The 17,937-nt window shown below is 46.2% G+C and overlaps 1 protein-coding gene across 1 annotated transcript; it reads left to right on the top strand.

Moving 5' to 3' along the window:
* Window positions 1-2,901: 2,901 nt before the first annotated feature.
* LOC139418590 (gamma-aminobutyric acid receptor subunit rho-3-like) lies at window positions 2,902-17,387 on the top strand. Its single transcript, XM_071168179.1, has 9 exons — window positions 2,902-3,347; window positions 4,393-4,505; window positions 6,701-6,768; window positions 12,534-12,757; window positions 13,019-13,101; window positions 13,701-13,838; window positions 14,267-14,419; window positions 16,654-16,847; window positions 17,074-17,387. The coding sequence occupies exons 1-9, from the start codon at window positions 3,205-3,207 to the stop codon at window positions 17,383-17,385; spliced, it is 1,428 nt and encodes a 475-aa protein (XP_071024280.1). The 5' UTR covers window positions 2,902-3,204; the 3' UTR covers window positions 17,386-17,387.
* The last annotated feature ends 550 nt before the right edge of the window (window positions 17,388-17,937 follow it).

Here is a 17,937-nt window from a genome sequence, read left to right as displayed (position 1 = left end):
CATTTTTCTTTATTTTTTAAATGTCGCCAACAAAACAATAAACAACAAAAACGAATGTGAAGCTCCGTAAGGCTATACATGCATTAAATGAAGACAACAACCCACAAATGAGAAAAGGAAAAAAGGCTGCCTAAGTATGATTCCCAATCGGAGACAACGATAGACAGTTGTCCCTGATTGAGAATCATACCCGGCCAAAAACAAAGAACCAGAAAGCATAGACTCTCCCACCCGAGTCACACCCTGACCAAACAAACACAGAGAATAAAAGTATCTCTATGGTCAGGGCGTGACAGTGTGTTTGGACCATGCTAGTTTGTTTGTGATGTGGACACCAAGGAACTTGAAGCTCTCAACCTGCTCCACTGCAGCCCCATCGATGAGAATGGGGGCGTGCTCCTTTTCCTGTAGTCCACAATCATCTCCTTTTTCTTGATCACGTTAAGGCAGATGTTTTTGTCCTGGCACCACACGGCCAGGTATCTGACCTCCTCCCTATATAGGCTGTCTCATCGTTGTTGATGATCAGGCCTACCACTGTTGTGTCATCGGCAAACTTGATGATGGTGTTGGAGTCGTGCCTGGCCATGCAATCATGAGTGAACAGGGAGTACAGGAGGGGACTGAGCACTCACCCCTGAGGGGTGAGGGCCCCCCGTGTTGAAGATCAGGATGTGTTGTTACCTACCCTTACCACCTGGGGGGCGGCCCGTCAGGAAGTCCATGATCCAGTTGCAGAGGGAGGTGTTTAGCCCAAGGGTCCTTAGCTTAGTGATGAGCTTTGAGGGCACTATGGTGGTGAACGCTGAGCTGTAGTCAATGAACAGCATTCTCACGTAGGTGTTCCTTTTGTCCAGGTTTGGAAAGGGCCGTGTGGAGTGAGTTTGACATTGTGTCATCTGTGGATCTGTTTGGGCAGTTTGTGAATTTTAGTGGGTCTAGGGTTTCCAGAATGATGGTGTTGATTTTAGCCATGACCAGCCTTTCAAAGCACTTCATGGCTACAGACGTGAGTGCTCCGGGGCGGTAGTCATTTAGGCAGGTTACCTTGGCGTTCTTGGGCACAGGGACTCCTTAATACCTTTGAGCTAGTATTCTACAGGAGGTGCAGGAACTCAAGCAGAAGAACATTTTAGGTGCTGGTAATCAGTTCCAGTGAGCTCCTGCCCAAGTAAAGTACTGTGTTTAAGTAAAAATACTAATTATGTCCCATTTGGAACACTGTCAAGTAGAGAGAAAAAAATCTGATTGGGTGGGCCTGGCACCCCCATGCCTATGCCCCTGTAAACACTATTACTTATTACTATTAATATTCCTGTAATAATCCACCAATTTAGAGGTCTCTGTTCCTCTTTCATTATCTGTGCTCATTATCTCAAATATAGCTCCTCTATCTCTCCCTCACCTCATTTTGGCTCACAGATGCTCAACATTCGATGGTTGGCATTTGGCAATCTATCCCCATTCTTCCAGATTAGCTGGATGTTGATGCTTTGCAGATGTTAAGAGGAGGATCTAGGAGGATGAAGTGATATGATGTAAATATTTGGAGTTAGCAGATTGCATGACAGTGAGGTTAAAACCACTGGCATTTGGGAGACACTGGAAAATAGGATAGGTTTACAGGAGTACAATAAATAGTTTTGTTGTGCAGACAGGAAAGCAACTGAAAATATTGTCATATTTTAAACCTCTTTTATGATCAATGGTTTAAATAAATCCATAGAAGCTATCCAAAAAAGCATAGCAGCTTTTATACAAATCAGTTCAGAATAAGCATGTGGAACAGACATACAGTGAACTCCAAAAGTATTGGGACAGTGACACATTTTGTGTTGTTTTGTCGCTTTACTCCAGCACTTTGGACTATGGGGTTAAAGTGCAGACTGTGAGTTTTAATTTGAGGGTATTTGTATCCACATCGGGTGAACCGTTTATAAATTACAGCACTTTTTATACATCGTCCCCCCATTTTTAGGAGCAAAAGTATTGGGACAAATTCACTTCTAGGTGTATTTAAGTAGTCAAAAGTGTAGTATTTGGTCCCATATTCCTAGCACGCAATGATTACATCAAGATTGTGACTCTACACACTTGTTGGATGCATTTGCTGTTTGTTTTGGTTGTGTTACAGATATTTTTATTTTGTGCCCAATAGAAATGTATGGTAAATAATGTATTGTGTCATTTTGGAATCACTTTTATTGTAAATAACAATAGAATATGTTTCTAAACATGGTATGATATTTGTGCGTCTGCAACTTTCTCACTCATCATTATTCATAATTAATTCAGGACTATCAGTAATCCTTGTAAAGTCAACATTTAATGTAGAAGTGTTTAGAAACAAGTTTGTAGAGTCACAAGCTTGATGTAATCATTACATGCTAGGAATATGGGACCAAATGCTAAACTTTTGGCTAGTTTAATACACCTATAAGTGAATTTGTCCCAATACTTTTGGTATCGGTTCAAATCCAAACTGCTGGAGTACAGAGCCAAAGCAACAACACAAATGTGTCGCTGTCCCAATACTTCTGAAGATCACTGTGTGTTGAAATCTATTCCTGTTGCCGTCACAATCTCCGTGCAATTCCATGGAAAACCCTTGATGCATACACTGAATGTGGGCTACAAGCTTTTTATTTTTATCTGGGGAGGGAAAAAAATCATGTTTAGAAACTGTTGGTTGTATTATCCACACCCCGCCCTCCCCTGGCTCCAGTTTGTAGGTTACTGAAAGATTTCAGCGACCACAGATAAGAAGATTACAGAGGAATTAACGTCATTCCTTTGTCATTATATGAATATATTGATATTTGATTTTAATCAGAGGGAGTGGAGAGAGGAGGGCAGGAACAACAGGATGTGCCCTGAGTAGCATAGAAACACGAGTCAGGGGAACGAACTGGCACTAGGGCACGGGCAGGCGAAAACACAAGCTGGGGGAACAGTTTGTGGCACTGGAGCCGATCATTGGATGCTTGGATCAACGTGCAGCATGTAACAGAGGGTTGGATAACACAGATCTTTCAGAGCTCGACATGTGTTTTTGGTGAGGTGTATATGGTTGCTGCTGGGATATGGATGGGCCGCCGGATGGGGACAGTAGTGGCGTCCCACTGACCTGCAGGATTTCTGTGAGATAGACTCAAGACGCAGTGGGAGCACCTCCTGGTTGCTTCTGCTCTTCCAGCCTCAGACATGAACCTGGTGCTCCTGGCCTTCAGGCTGATGTGCCTGGCCTGGCTGTGGCCTGTCACTCTGCACAACGGCAGCCACCAACCCAACAAGAGGAGGCACAAGGACGTGTACCTTGGGGAGAACAGCAAGAACCAACACGGAGGGTGAGCCAGAGTTTAGGGGTGCGGTCCCACTGGAGTTGTGTTATGTTCTTGTCAAGGGTTCAGTTTGCTTGTCTGTTCTGTTTGGTTTGAAACCGGATTGTGTTTAGTTCTGGTAGAAAGTTACATTTGGTAATACACACACCACAGGATGTTACTGTTCTGTTGATCTGTTTTCTGATTGATATGGTTAAAAGGTTATTTTGGGGAGATGTATTGTTCATCACATAGTACTATTCGTGGTTTGTTGGTATTAGTCTAATCTTTATGAATTCAAGAAAAAAATAGAATATTGATGGTGAATTTACCATGGTGGCATGCGCGATCTCCAATGTGTGCTGGGACAGATGACATTACAGCAGTGCATTCTGGATAAAGGGCAGGTGAGGTGACCACAGGGGCTTAGAGGTAATGTCAGGGAAGCTGTGTTTTGGTGGGGGCACCACGTAAGAGAAAAGCAGTAGTTTGTGGGTAATGATAGGGGGAGTTGTGTTAATAAGGGGTTGGACTGTACACTTGAGTATCATTTGCAATAATAGGGGAGATGATTGTGTTTGGGTGGTATGGGAATGATTTGTTGGAGCAGATATGTTTATGTATTATGAAAATGAAAGTATCAGTTTACGGAAGTTTATCGTATGATGCTATTTAGAAACTTTGCGGGTGATGAGTGTGTTGTCAACCAAATTGGAGACATTCATTATGTCCTTTGACCCAGACTAACTGTTATATGAGAGCTTTGGGAAGTCTATATAATCTCCCAGGACCAATTATTGTACCGTCATAGCACTGACTCAGTTTGCTGCTAAATCATTAGTGAAGAGCGTCACGTATACTCTTACTTTTGGTTTTAATCAGATGGTTAAAGTGCAGTTAATTATTCTCAACAGCAAAAACCCCAGAGCAGATGTTGCTTCCTTTAGTGTGTGTGTGTGTGTGTGTGTGTGTGTGTGTGTGTGTGCACGTGCGCTTGCCATTTGGTGTGAGTGTGTATTTCTTAGGAAATAAAACATCTGATATGCTGATCTGTGTCCTCTTTGCTCCGCAGACGAATAGACTTTAAGATGAAAAAGTCTGACAGCACCAAGTCCCTGCTAATTAAATCTGAACAGCTGCTCCGTATCGAGGACCATGACTTTGCAATGAGGCCTGGCTTTGGAGGTAAGACCACCCACCCAATATCCTTTGGCCTGATGGGCAATCAATGTATTTTCATGTGGTTGAACTATGATAATGTGCGGTTTGGTTGTGACTGGGTGTGTGTGTGCTTTTTCCCACCATGTGTTGGGTTGGACTCATTAATTAGGCCTGAATGGGTAAAATCAAGGGTCATTATCAGAGAGAGGGAAGAGGAAAGATAGGGGGGGGGGGGGGGGGGGTAATAGAGCTCTACCTACCATAATTTGTTACAGATATAAAATTATAGATAGTCCATAACGTGCCACAGAGTTTAGGTTCTGTAATAGGCAGCATTTGACGCTAGCTTGTATTCTCTCTCCTGGAACAGAATGTAGGTTATAGTGTCATCTTCGATAACACCCCATCCCCCCCAAAAAGTCACTGACCCAGATTGTCTGCAGAGCCTAGCAGACAATGACAGCCTGCGGCCGAGTACACAGATGTTTTTAGAACTAGAGTAATCTGGATTATAAACCACGCTTTCTGAAACAATACCAAATGCTGCATCTTATTGGAAAGTCCAGGACAGCAAAGAGTTCCATGCATACAGTACTACAGCAGTGTGTTCATTGGGTGATGATCAGACAATGTTAGATTTAAGCAATAAGGCCCGATTGGGTGTGGTATATGGCCAATATAACACGGCTAAGGGCTGTTCTTATGCTCGATGCAACCTGGAGTGCCTGGATTTTGTATTTTGTATTTATTAAGGATCCCCCTTAGGTGTTGCCAAGGCATCTACTCTTCGTGGGGTCCAGCAACATTAAGGCAGTTATATACAATTCAAAATATTACGTGACATTCCATTTCATAACACTTTTCACAACACATTAAGTGTGTCCCCCTCAGGCCACTACTCTATTGGTGGATATAGCCCTTAGCCGTGGTATTTTGGCAATATACCACAGACCCCGAGGTGCCTTATCGCTATTATAAACTGGTTACCAACGTAATTAGAGCAGTAAAAATGAATGTTTCGTCATACCCGTGGTATACAGTCTGACATACCATGGCTTTCAGCCAATCAGCGTTCAGGGCTCAAACCACCCAGTTTATAATGAACTATTGATCACGTTTCTGAATGCTTGCATGTGTGTCAGTGTGTGGGGTCCCACTGTAAATCAACTGTCATTGAAATATGTATTTACATAACATTCTATGTCGTAGGCAGTACTAATGACTGTTTAGGTGCATGTTTGTAAATCTAGTGTGATGACATGTTATGGATTTCTGTCCATTTGTGTTTCCATTTGGACATTTTCTATTCCGAACTATCCCTGTGCGTTGTCTGTGTTTGTGTCTGTGTGGTCTAAGCGATGTGGGGTAAATTTGTCTGGAATTGAAATTAAGGACAGCCGAAGAACCCATTTCTGGACTGGTCACATGATCAGGAAAACCTCCTGAACAAGGCTGTGATTATAGATAGCTGTGACTTGATTGTAGATTAATGCAACAGGTATTATACGGTTAGGATTTATGAAGGAAAGGAGATAAGGAGAGAAAAGGCCTTCATGAGATTGGTGACACGGCGTCTCTTGCGTCTCTGAGTGAGGAGAAGGCTGTGTCTGTCTGGAGGGGAGGCGTGGGACTACTGGTGTGTCTTTGACGTTGTGTGGGACCCCATTAGCCTGCAGCTGTGTTTAGCGTGAAGAGTGATGTCATGACCCTGCATCTACACGGAAATGGACAGGATAATCACAACATAGGGCTTAGCTGATGTAGTCCTTCAACACCACAGCCTCCAGTGTGACCACAGGGTTTCAGGATGTCCTTTGAGGCCCAGCATAGCGCCAAGATCCTCTGTGAAAACATTATTTGGGGTTTTCTCTTACTGACTATCTGTTTGTCTTAACTTTATAGTGTTTGGGTGGATTTACAAATATTTAGGTCTTATAGAGGATATTTAAATACAATTTAAAAAAACTGGTGTAAGTAAGACCACATGCAGACAGATGAGATGATATATGGATGATAGGTCTTAGGCTAATCAAAACCAGTGAGACTGGGTCATAAAAGATCGTTCCCGGCTGAGTCAGACATTCTAAGGCCTTGCGCGTTGACTACTATATGACTATGACACGGCCAAAAGCCTAACATTCAATGTGCTTGCCCTGTCAGGGTAGACGTATGAAATCTCAAGCTGTTTACTGATTTGGGCTGTTTATTCACCACTGTAGGGGCAGCTATTCCTGTGGGCATAGACGTGCAGGTGGAAAGCATTGACAGTATATCTGAAGTCAACATGGTAAGTGTCTATAACTGTTATGGTGAGTGAATGAGGACCCAAAAGCGAACTAACTTAAACAGAGCTTCTTTAATAACCAAACATAGGTAGGCTCAGATAGACCGGCAGATTCCGACAGGACAGGACAAGGTTACAGCAAACATGACGATAGTCTGGCTCAGGCATGAAACACAACAAACAAGAATCCGACAAGGACAGGAACAGAAACAGAGAGAGATATAGGGACCTAATCAGAGGGAAAAAGGGAACAGGTGGGAAACGGGGTGAATGGGTAGTTAGAGGAGACAAGGAACAGCTGGGGGAAAGCGGGGGAGAAAAGGTAACCTAACAACGACCAGCAGAGGGAGACAGGGTGAAGGGAAAGGACAGAGACAAGACACAACATGACAGTACATGACAGTACCCCCCCACTCACCGAGCGCCTCCTGGCGCACTCGAGGAGGAAACCTGGCGGCAACGGAGGAAATCCTCGATCAGCGCACGGTCCAGCACGTCCCGAGAGGGAACCCAACTCCTCTCCTCAGGACCGTACCCCTCCCAATCTACGAGGTACTGGTGACCACGGCCCCGAGGACGCATGTCCAAAATTCTACGGACCCTGTAGATGGGTGCGCCCTCGACAAGGATGGGGGGGGGGGGGGGGGGGAAGACGAGCGGGGGCGCGAAGGACGGGCTTGATGCAGGAGACATGGAAGACCGGGTGGACGCGACGAAGGTATCGCGGAAGAAGAAGTCGAACTGCGACAGGATTAATGACCCGAGAAATACGGAACGGACCAATGAACCGCGGGGTCAACTTGCGAGAAGCCGTCTTAAGGGGAAGGTTCTGAGTGGAGAGCCAAACTCTCTGACCGCGACAATATCTAGGACTCTTAGTTCTACGCTTATTAGCAGCCCTCACAGTCTGCGTCCTATAACGGCAAAGTGCAGACCTGACCCTCTTCCAGGTGCGCTCGCAACGTTGGACAAAAGCCTGAGCGGAGGGGACGCTGGACTCGGCGAACTGAGATGAGAACAGCGGAGGCTGGTACCCGAGGCTACTCTGAAAAGGAGATAGCCCGGTCGCAGACGAAGGAAGCGAGTTGTGGGCGTATTCTGCCCAGGGGAGCTGTTCTGACCAAGACGCAGGGTTACGAAAAGAAAGACTGCGTAAGATGCGACCAATAGTCTGATTGGCCCGTTCTGCTTGACCGTTAGACTGGGGGTGAAAGCCGGAAGAGAGACTGACGGAAGCCCCAATCAAACGGCAAAACTCCCTCCAAAATTGAGACGTGAATTGCGGACCTCTGTCCGAAACGACGTCTGACGGAAGGCCATGAATTCTGAAAACATTCTCGATGATGATTTGTGCCGTCTCTTTAGCAGAAGGAAGCTTAGCAAGGGGAATGAAATGAGCCGCCTTAGAGAACCTATCGACAACCGTAAGAATAACAGTCTTCCCCGCTGACGAAGGCAGTCCGGTGACAAAATCTAAGGCGATGTGAGACCACGGTCGAGAGGGAATAGGAAGCGGCCTGAGACGGCCGGCAGGAGGAGAGTTACCGGACTTAGTCTGCGCGCAGACCGAACAAGCAGCCACGAAACGACGCGTGTCATGCTCCCGGGTGGGCCACCAAAAACGCTGGCGAATGGAAGCAAGCGTACCCCGAACGCCAGGGTGGCCGGCTAACTTGGCAGAGTGAGCCCACTGAAGAACGGCCAGACGAGTAGGAACGGGAACGAAAAGAAGGTTCCTAGGACAAGCGCGCGGCGACGGAGTGTGAGTGAGCGCTTGTTTTACCTGCCTCTCAATTCCCCAGACAGTCAACCCGACAACACGCCCCTCAGGGAGAATCCCCTCGGGGTCAGTGGAGGCTACTGAAGAACTGAAGAGACGAGACAAAGCATCAGGCTTGGTGTTCTTAGAGCCCGGACGATAAGAAATCACGAACTCGAAACGAGCGAAAAACAGCGCCCAACGCGCCTGACGCACATTAAGTCGTTTGGCAGAACGGATGTACTCAAGGTTCCTATGGTCAGTCCAAACGACAAAAGGAACGGTCGCCCCCTCCAACCACTGTCGCCATTCGCCTAGGGCTAACCGGATGGCGAGCAGTTCGCGGTTACCCACATCATAGTTACGTTCCGACGGCGACAGGCGATGAGAAAAATACGCGCATGGGTGGACCTTGTCGTCAGAGAGGGAGCGCTGAGAAAGGATGGCTCCCACGCCCACCTCTGACGCGTCAACCTCGACAACGAACTGTCTAGAGACGTCAGGTGTAACAAGGATAGGAGCGGATGTAAAACGATTCTTGAGGAGATCAAAAGCTCCCTGGGCGGAAACGGACCACTTAAAGCACGTCTTGACAGAAGTAAGGGCTGTGAGAGGAGCTGCCACCTGACCGAAATTACGGATGAAACGACGATAGAAGTTCGCGAAGCCGAGAAAGCGCTGCAGCTCGACGCGTGACTTAGGGACGGGCCAATCAATGACAGCTTGGACCTTAGCGGGATCCATCTTAATGCCTTCAGCGGAAATAACAGAACCGAGAAATGTGACGGAGGAGGCATGAAAAGTGCACTTCTCAGCCTTCACAAAAAGACAATTCTCTAAAAGGCGCTGGAGGACACGTCGAACGTGCTGAACATGAATCTGGAGTGACGGTGAAAAAATCAGGATATCGTCAAGGTAAACGAAAACAAAGATGTTCAGCATGTCTCTCAGGACATCATTGACTAATGCCTGAAAGACAGCTGGAGCGTTAGCGAGGCCGAAAGGAAGAACCCGGTATTCAAAGTGCCCTAACGGAGTGTTAAACGCCGTCTTCCACTCGTCCCCCTCCCTGATGCGCACGAGATGGTAAGCGTTACGAAGGTCCAACTTAGTGAAAAACCTGGCTCCCTGCAGGATCTCGAAGGCTGAAGACATAAGAGGAAGCGGATAACGATTCTTCACTGTTATGTCATTCAGCCCTCGATAATCTATGCAGGGGCGCAGAGACCCGTCCTTCTTCTTGACAAAAAAAAACCCCGCTCCGGCGGGAGAGGAGGAGGGGACTATGGTACCGGCGTCAAGAGCTACAGACAAATAATCTTCGAGAGCCTTACGTTCGGGAGCCGACAGAGAGTATAGTCTACCCCGGGGGGGGGTGGTTCCCGGAAGGAGATCAATACTACAATCATACGACCGGTGTGGAGGAAGAGAGGTGGCCCTGGACCGACTGAACACCGTGCGCAGATCGTGATATTCCTCCGGCACCCCTGTCAAATCACCAGGCTCCTCCTGTGAAGAAGAGACAGAGGAAACAGGAGGGATAGCAGACATTAAACATTTCACATGACAAGAGACGTTCCAGGAGAGGATAGAATTACTAGACCAATTAATGGAAGGATTATGACAAACTAGCCAGGGATGGCCCAAAACAACAGGTGTAAAAGGTGAACGAAAAATTAAAAAAGAAATGGTTTCACTATGATTACCAGAAACAGTGAGGGTTAAAGGTAGCGTCTCACGCTGAATCCTGGGGAGAGGACTACCATCCAGAGCGAACAAGGCCGTGGGCTCCTTTAACTGTCTGAGAGGAATGTCATGTTCCCGAGCCCAGGTCTCGTCCATAAAACAGCCCTCCGCCCCAGAGTCTATTAAGGCACTGCAGGAAGCTGACGAACCGGTCCAGCGTAGATGGACCGACAAGGTAGTGCAGGATCTTGAAGGAGAGACAGGAGTAGTAGCGCTCACCAGTAGCCCTCCGCTTACTGACGAGCTCTGGCCTTTTACTGGACATGAAGAGACAAAATGACCAGCGGAACCGCAATAGAGACAGAGGCGGTTGGTGATTCTCCGTTCCCTCTCCTTAGTCGAGATGCGGATACCTCCCAGCTGCATGGGCTCAGCACCCGAGCCGGCAGAGGAAGATGGTAGTGATGCGGAGAGGGAGGCGACGGAGAGCGCGAGCTCCTTTCCACGAGCTCGGTGACGAAGATCAACCCGTCGCTCAATGCGAATAGCGAGTTCAATCAAGGAATCCACGCTGGAAGGAACCTCCCGGGAGAGAATCTCATCCTTTACCTCTGCGCGGAAACCCTCCAGAAGACGAGCGAGCAAGGCCGGCTCGTTCCAGCCACTGGAGACAGCAAGAGTGCGAAACTCAATAGAGTAGTCTGTTATGGATCGATTGCCTTGACATAGGGAAGACAGGGCCCTGGAAGCCTCCTCCCCAAAAACAGATCGATCAAAAACCCGTATCATCTCCTCCTTAAAGTCTTGATACTGGTTAGTACACTCAGCCCTTGCCTCCCAGATTGCCGTGCCCCACTCACGAGCCCGTCCAGTAAGGAGAGATATGACGTAGGCGACACGAGCAGTGCTCCTGGAGTAAGTGTTGGGCTGGAGAGAAAACACAATATCACACTGGGTGAGGAACGAGCGGCATTCAGTGGGCTCCCCAAAGTAACACGGCGGGTTATTGATTCTGGGCTCCGGAGATTCGAAAGCCCTGGAAGTGGCCGGTGGATCGAGGCGGAGATGGTGAACCTGTTCTGTGAGGTTGGAGACTTGGGTGGCCAGGGTCTCAACGGCATGTCGAGCAGCAGACACTTCCTGCTCGTGTCTGCCTAGCATCGCTCCCTGGATCCCGACGGCTGAGTGGAGAGGATCCGAAGTCGCTGGGTCCATTCTTGGTCGGATTCTTCTGTTATGGAGAGTGAATGAGGACCCAAAAGCGAACTAACTTAAACAGAGCTTCTTTAATAACCAAACATAGGTAGGCTCAGATAGACCGGCAGATTCCGACAGGACAGGACAAGGTTACAGCAAACATGACGATAGTCTGGCTCAGGCATGAAACACAACAAACAAGAATCCGACAAGGACAGGAACAGAAACAGAGAGAGATATAGGGACCTAATCAGAGGGAAAAGGGGAACAGGTGGGAAACGGGGTGAATGGGTAGTTAGAGGAGACAAGGAACAGCTGGGGGAAAGCGGGGGAGAAAAGGTAACCTAACAACGACCAGCAGAGGGAGACAGGGTGAAGGGAAAGGACAGAGACAAGACACAACATGACAGTACATGACAATAACATCGTAAACGATGTGTATGTGTGTATGTGACTAACACACTGCCATTCACTCTCTTTCTCGCTCACAGTGAGACAACTTCTCATGCTCTCTCTCATACTGGAACCCCGCTCCACTCTATTGTCCCCAATTTAATGTCGGGGCATAACAGTCAAAACATGTATTGATTTTGAAGCTAGAATACTTAGTTGCTACATATATTTTTTTATACCTGTTAATTCTTGAAGATTATAACTTATAAGCTTAGTCATACTGTCATACACCGTCAGAACCCAGAATAATGCATGGTTTTACTCCAATGTTTGTAAACAATGTGCATGTAAACAAACACTACATAGCCTCCAAACACGTTTAAAACTATAATTTTGATGGTCAGTCCTTGCGTCCGTTTAAGAGTGGTCACATTTCTCCACGCCCCTCCCTCGGCTTTTTACCAAAACAGAGGCAGGATGACCACTTTACTGTTGTGTTATTGTTTCCACTATGTTCTAGACTCTAACTTCAATGGATCATTGATGTTCTGGTCCCAATTAACACTAGCACTGTAAACACTATTAACCTGCATGATCCTGTCGCTCGTCACCCTATATACAAAGAATCTGGGTGAACCGTTATTGAGTCTTACTTCCATCATTGCACAATTGCCCACGTTTTGATTATGAGATAGTTTGTCCATTGGACCTGAGCTTTGGTGTGTTTGTGCAGGACTTCACCATGACTCTGTACCTGAGACACTACTGGCAGGACGACCGGCTGGCCTTTCCTTCCAGCAGCAAAAAGAGCCGGACATTTGACGCTCGGCTGGTGAAGAAGATCTGGGTGCCGGACGTGTTCTTTGTCCACTCCAAACGTTCCTTCATCCATGACACGACCATGGAGAACATCATGCTGAGGGTGTACCCTGACGGCAACATTCTCTACAGTGTCAGGTACACAGAGAATGGTCCTCCTTTAACACAGGGACCATAAGGCCTTTAGCGTGTACTATTCTATAGTATTGGTACTTTGTACACATAAGAAACATGGGGGGAGTAGACCATCTTGTGTCTTTCAGCCTACAATATCAACAAGAAAAGAGGAAGTGCATCGCCTATCACAGAGAGTTCTGATCTCTCTGCAGACCACGTTATGTTGCCACGGTATGTTTTCTGCAACTGCTGTATCATTAATAACTAGGCCCTGTGTTTCAGGATCACTGTGACTGCTCTTTGCGCCATGGACTTCAGTAGTTTTCCTTTGGACACACAGAAATGCTCTCTGGAACTGGAGAGCTGTGAGTATAAAACAATAAGGCTATGTGGTTGCCCTGGGTGTAATGCCATGTACGTCCTCACATATACCTAACATATGTCTACGTGCAACACAATAAGCACGTAATATGGTAGCATTGACCCTCCTCTTTTCATATAGGTGAAATAACATTCAAAAGTCGGGGTCAGGTCAGTTTGTGTCTGTAATGCATGTCTTTTTGATGCAGGATTTACCTGTCCTGATTCATCCGTATAAGGAGCAGCAACTACAGTTGAATTGAAGTCGGTCATTTCTCATCAGAGACATTCTGTCACACTGATGTTGCAATTGTCATGATTGTGTTAAACCCAGCCTCAGGAGGCAGTGCACCTTACCCAGATTAGAACACAGACACACAGACAAACAGACAGAGACACGCACGGACACACACAAATGATCGGCAAACGAACACGCACGCGCACACGCACAGAAAGCATGGGTCTGGTCTCAGACGAGAGGTGGTAGTAGTGGTAGTAGTGAATCTCAGTGTCTCCTCTCCTCTGAGGGACATAGCCCATGATTCCTCTAAGAGAGGCCACACGAAGGAGTCACCTTCTCCCCCTGTTCTCTCCTCTCTTGAAGATGCGTACAATGAGAACGACCTCATGCTCTACTGGAAGAACGGGAACGATTCATTAAGGACTGATGAGATCGTTCTCTCACAGTTTTTTATTGAAGAATTCCACCCTTCCTACGGGCTTGCCTTCTACAGCAGCACGGGTATGTGTGCTTGTTTTGTAGCCTGGTGCTTTGGGGCCTACTGTACTGTTTCTCTGTCCTTCTCCGCTGTCCAACTCCTCCTTATTATTACTAAAACGGCTCTGTAAGATCCAAAGCCAACACCCCAAACCCTCCTGCTTCTGATTCCACTCTGACAGTCTGAGGACAGGGAGAGGTTAGGAGATTTTCCTCCACAGAGTGTCAGTGTGGAATCCTGCCCAACTCTCAGTAGTTCCAGTGTCCATTACATCATAGCCATGTGATGTCCCATGTGACTATAATTTTGACTAGATACCCTCCTGTGTCTCATAATGACCTCTGATTACCCAGAAGGATGGTGAGTAAACTGTTCCTCCAGAAATGAGATATCAGAGCCCTTCTCTCTCTCGCTCTCTCTCTCTCTCTCTCTCTCTCTCGCTCTCTCTCAGGTTGGTATAACAGGCTCTACATAAACTTCATCCTCAGGAGGCATATCTTCTTCTTCATGCTGCAGACCTATTTCCCCACCATGCTGATGGTGATGCTCTCCTGGGTGTCCTTCTGGATTGACAGGAGGGCTGTGCCTGCCAGAGTGTCACTGGGTACAGTACTGATACTCTCACTTGTATGTGGGGTTTCGAGGGGGGGATCTCTGTAAAATAATCAAAGCTTAAAGACTGAGCAGAGACGGATCACAAAGCCATCATTTTCTGCACAACATACTTGATTCATCTCCAGAAAGTAAAGTGGGTGGTGGGGCTTTACCTTCCTCAGCCATGTCACATCTCTGTGATTACTGTAAGGTGAAAGGGGGAGGGTTGTGCAACAATTTCCTGTTGTGTTCCTTTTATGTGGGCGAGTGAATGTGAGCCTGCTGCTTTGAGCCTGCTGCAGAACTGCTCAGAGACTCATTAACCCAGAGAGAGGACAACTGAAACTGAGCACAGTGACAAAGCATTTCAGTTCTGCGCATGACTCAAGTCACCTGCACCAGGCGAGGTCCCTGTGTGTGCATGTGTGCCAGAGCTTGTTTGTGTAATTGTGTCGGAAAGAAAGAGAAAAAGGGAGGGCGAGGGAAGAGCAAGAGAGAGCGAGATAAAAGGACAGAGTAAATGCTGCACTTAGATTTGCGAATAGATGTTGACTTTGCTAATGCAGCAGGGTGTGTGTGTGTGTGAGGGGGGTGGGGGTGGGGGGAGGGGAGTGTGCTTGGAGTACGGCAGGTTGCTGGAGGATCATGATGCCGTAACAAAGGCTGGCCTTATTTCACTCTGCAACACTCAATACTACAGTACTTACTGTAGAATGATGTAGTAAACTGTAGTATACTGTAAAATACTAGTAGTATCCTTCGATCATGTTTAGTACTTACTATATAATGTTGTAGTGGAATACTATTGTAAATACTACAGTATTATCCCCCTAAAAACACTGTACTAAATACTACGGTAATGTCCTCAAAAACACTACACTTCTTTAACTAAAGTAAATACTACAATATTGAATTTGCATATACCCTGCCTATTCCCCTCCGCCATATCACAATTTGTGCCACCCATAAGTACATGCCAAGTATAGACCATAGATTGTGTTCCATACACGTTATAGAAAAGAGCAGAGGCACTGAACTATTCGTTCAGACTCCAATCCTACCTACAGGTTATGGAAAATGTGCTCTTTCACTATTATGTTTCCTCAAGGAGAAAGTCCACACTTCTATGGCAAAGATAATAACACAAAAACATTACAGTTAATACTACAGTATACTACAGTCCACAAAAACATATTTTAAGGTTGAATGTCACATTAGTTTTGTTCTTAATTGACTTGCCTGGTTAAATAAAGGTTCAATAAATAAAAGTAATTGCTTGTAAGATAGCCTTAACTTTAGGCTATTTACTTTATTAGAAAAGTAATATTGAATTGTCTTTGGTTGACACCACAACCAAATATCAACATTTAAATGTGTCTACTACTTGGATAGTTCCATCTGAGCCAGCTGTGACCAGGAGACCCATGATTGGCCCGGCGTCGTCTGGGTTAGGGGAGGGTTTGGCCAGCCGGGATGTCCTCGTCCCATTAAGCTCTAGCGACTCCTTGTGGTGGGCCAGCAAGCTGACTTCGGTCGCCAGTTGCACGGTGTTTCCTCCAACACTTTGGTGCGGCTGGAATCCAGGTTAAGCGAGCAGTGTCAAGAAACAGTGCAGCTTGGCAGGGTCGTGTTTCGGAGGACGCATGGTTCTCGACCTTTGCCTCTCCCAAGTCCGTACGGGAGTTGCCGTGATAGGCCAAGACGTTAATTACCAATTGGATATCACGAAATTGCGGAGAAAAAGTTTGCTGTAGATATAGATCAATTCTCCCAGTTTATGTATTTTTTTTATAGTGTATTTAACGTTAAAGGTCTGACGTTGTTTCAAAGATACAAATTCAACCTATTTTATACAAGGTTTGTCTATGTTGACATAATCCTGTATTTTTAAATATCAGCCTCAAAACAAAAGTTGATAACTTTTTTCCAATCCAATGTATATTTAACGTAGATTCCACGTCACGATACATTTACAAATGACGTTGGAACAGCGTTTATTCAACCAGTTTGTGCCTAGTGGGATGTAGCTGCTACACGGTTTTCTCAAGCCCTTGTTTGACTTTCCATCCATCTATGCTAAACCCCCACACAGCTAATTATTTTCCGTGCATTTGCCCCACCCTCTTTTCATCATCAAAGGCCGAAAGGTTGTGGTGGTAAAAGAAGGCTTAAAAAAAAAAAAACGGATTGACCTTATCAACTTAATAATCAACTGATCTCCCTTTTTTTTCTCCCCCCCTCCAGGTATCACAACAGTTCTGACCATGTCCACCATCATCACAGGCGTGTCAGCCTCCATGCCTCAGGTGTCTTATGTAAAAGCTGTGGACATCTACCTGTGGGCCAGCTTTCTGTTCGTCTTCCTGTCCGTCATTGAGTACGCCGCTGTCAACTACTTCACCACTGTGGAGGAGATGAAGAAGCTCAAGGGGGGAAAGGTCACTGAAACTTATAGAGTGTGGGGTCAAATAAGTCACAGTTGGGTTCTTGTAAATTGGTGTATTATAAAACATGGAATATACCCATGCTACCACAATGTCAGAGCCACGATAATGGCACCAAATTAGGCTGTGACACTAACTATGTCTGTATCTCCCCCTACTGGTCTTAATGTGTTCCACTGTCAGAAAATCATATACCGTAAACTCCCTCCTCTCTCCACAGATCCCTGCAGATTTCAATGCCACTCAAACTATGGCTTTTGACGGATGTTACCATGACAATGACATTGACCTGACACCCTTCCCAGAGCTCCCCAGCACCCCCAACACAGAGCGGAGTCGGACGGCCACGTCGAGGAACTCTGCTGCAGAGCCCCCACCCACAGAGGGCACCAGGCTACGACGCAAAAAATCCATCAAACACAACCTCAGCTTCATTATGAGTAACAGCTACATGATTGACTCCTACTCCAGAGTCGTCTTCCCCATGACCTACCTTATGTTCAACATCATCTACTGGAGCTTGTACTCATGAGTGTGTACTCTACTAATAAATATTGATAGAACTACACTGCAGAACTACACTGCAGAACTACACTAGAGAACTATACTGCAGAACTACACGTACTGCAGAACCATACTGCATAACCATACTGCATAACCATACTAGAGAAGCATACTAGAGAACCATACTAGAGAACTATATTCCATAACTATACTAGATAACTACACCACAGAACTATACTACAGAACTACACTGCATAACTGCACTACATAGCTATACTACAGAACTGTATTGCAGAATTATACTGCAGAATTATACTACCATACATGATCTAATAGGTTATTCACACTGACAACAGCATCATCATCAAGCCGTTGTATTCTTCCACCCATTGGATTATGACCTAAACCATTGGTGTCTACCAGAGTGCATTGTGGGAGTTCTGGACTGTCAAGCCGAACTGAAGAAAAGAGACTACTGAGTAAACCTGCTTTTTATTAGAAATCTGCATTCAGATGGGAAGTTGGTGGTACTGTTCATGGGAGTGTTTCTATTGTACTACGGGTTGCATACTGGTAATTC

This window comes from Oncorhynchus clarkii, chromosome 10, assembly GCF_045791955.1.
Source record: "Oncorhynchus clarkii lewisi isolate Uvic-CL-2024 chromosome 10, UVic_Ocla_1.0, whole genome shotgun sequence".
NCBI lineage: Eukaryota > Metazoa > Chordata > Actinopteri > Salmoniformes > Salmonidae > Oncorhynchus > Oncorhynchus clarkii.
The sequence above is the reverse complement of the archived record's forward strand: the minus strand, read 5'-3'. Positions and strand labels throughout refer to the sequence as shown.

Coding starts and splice junctions, on each gene's coding strand:
- LOC139418590 (XM_071168179.1), top strand. CDS start 3,205: ATGAACCTGGTGCTCCTGGCCTTCAGGCTGATGTGCCTGGCCTGGCTG. Junction 3,348..4,392: donor AGCAAGAACCAACACGGAGG/GTGAGCCAGAGT, acceptor TTTGCTCCGCAG/ACGAATAGACTTTAAGATGA. Junction 4,506..6,700: donor AATGAGGCCTGGCTTTGGAG/GTAAGACCACCC, acceptor TCACCACTGTAG/GGGCAGCTATTCCTGTGGGC.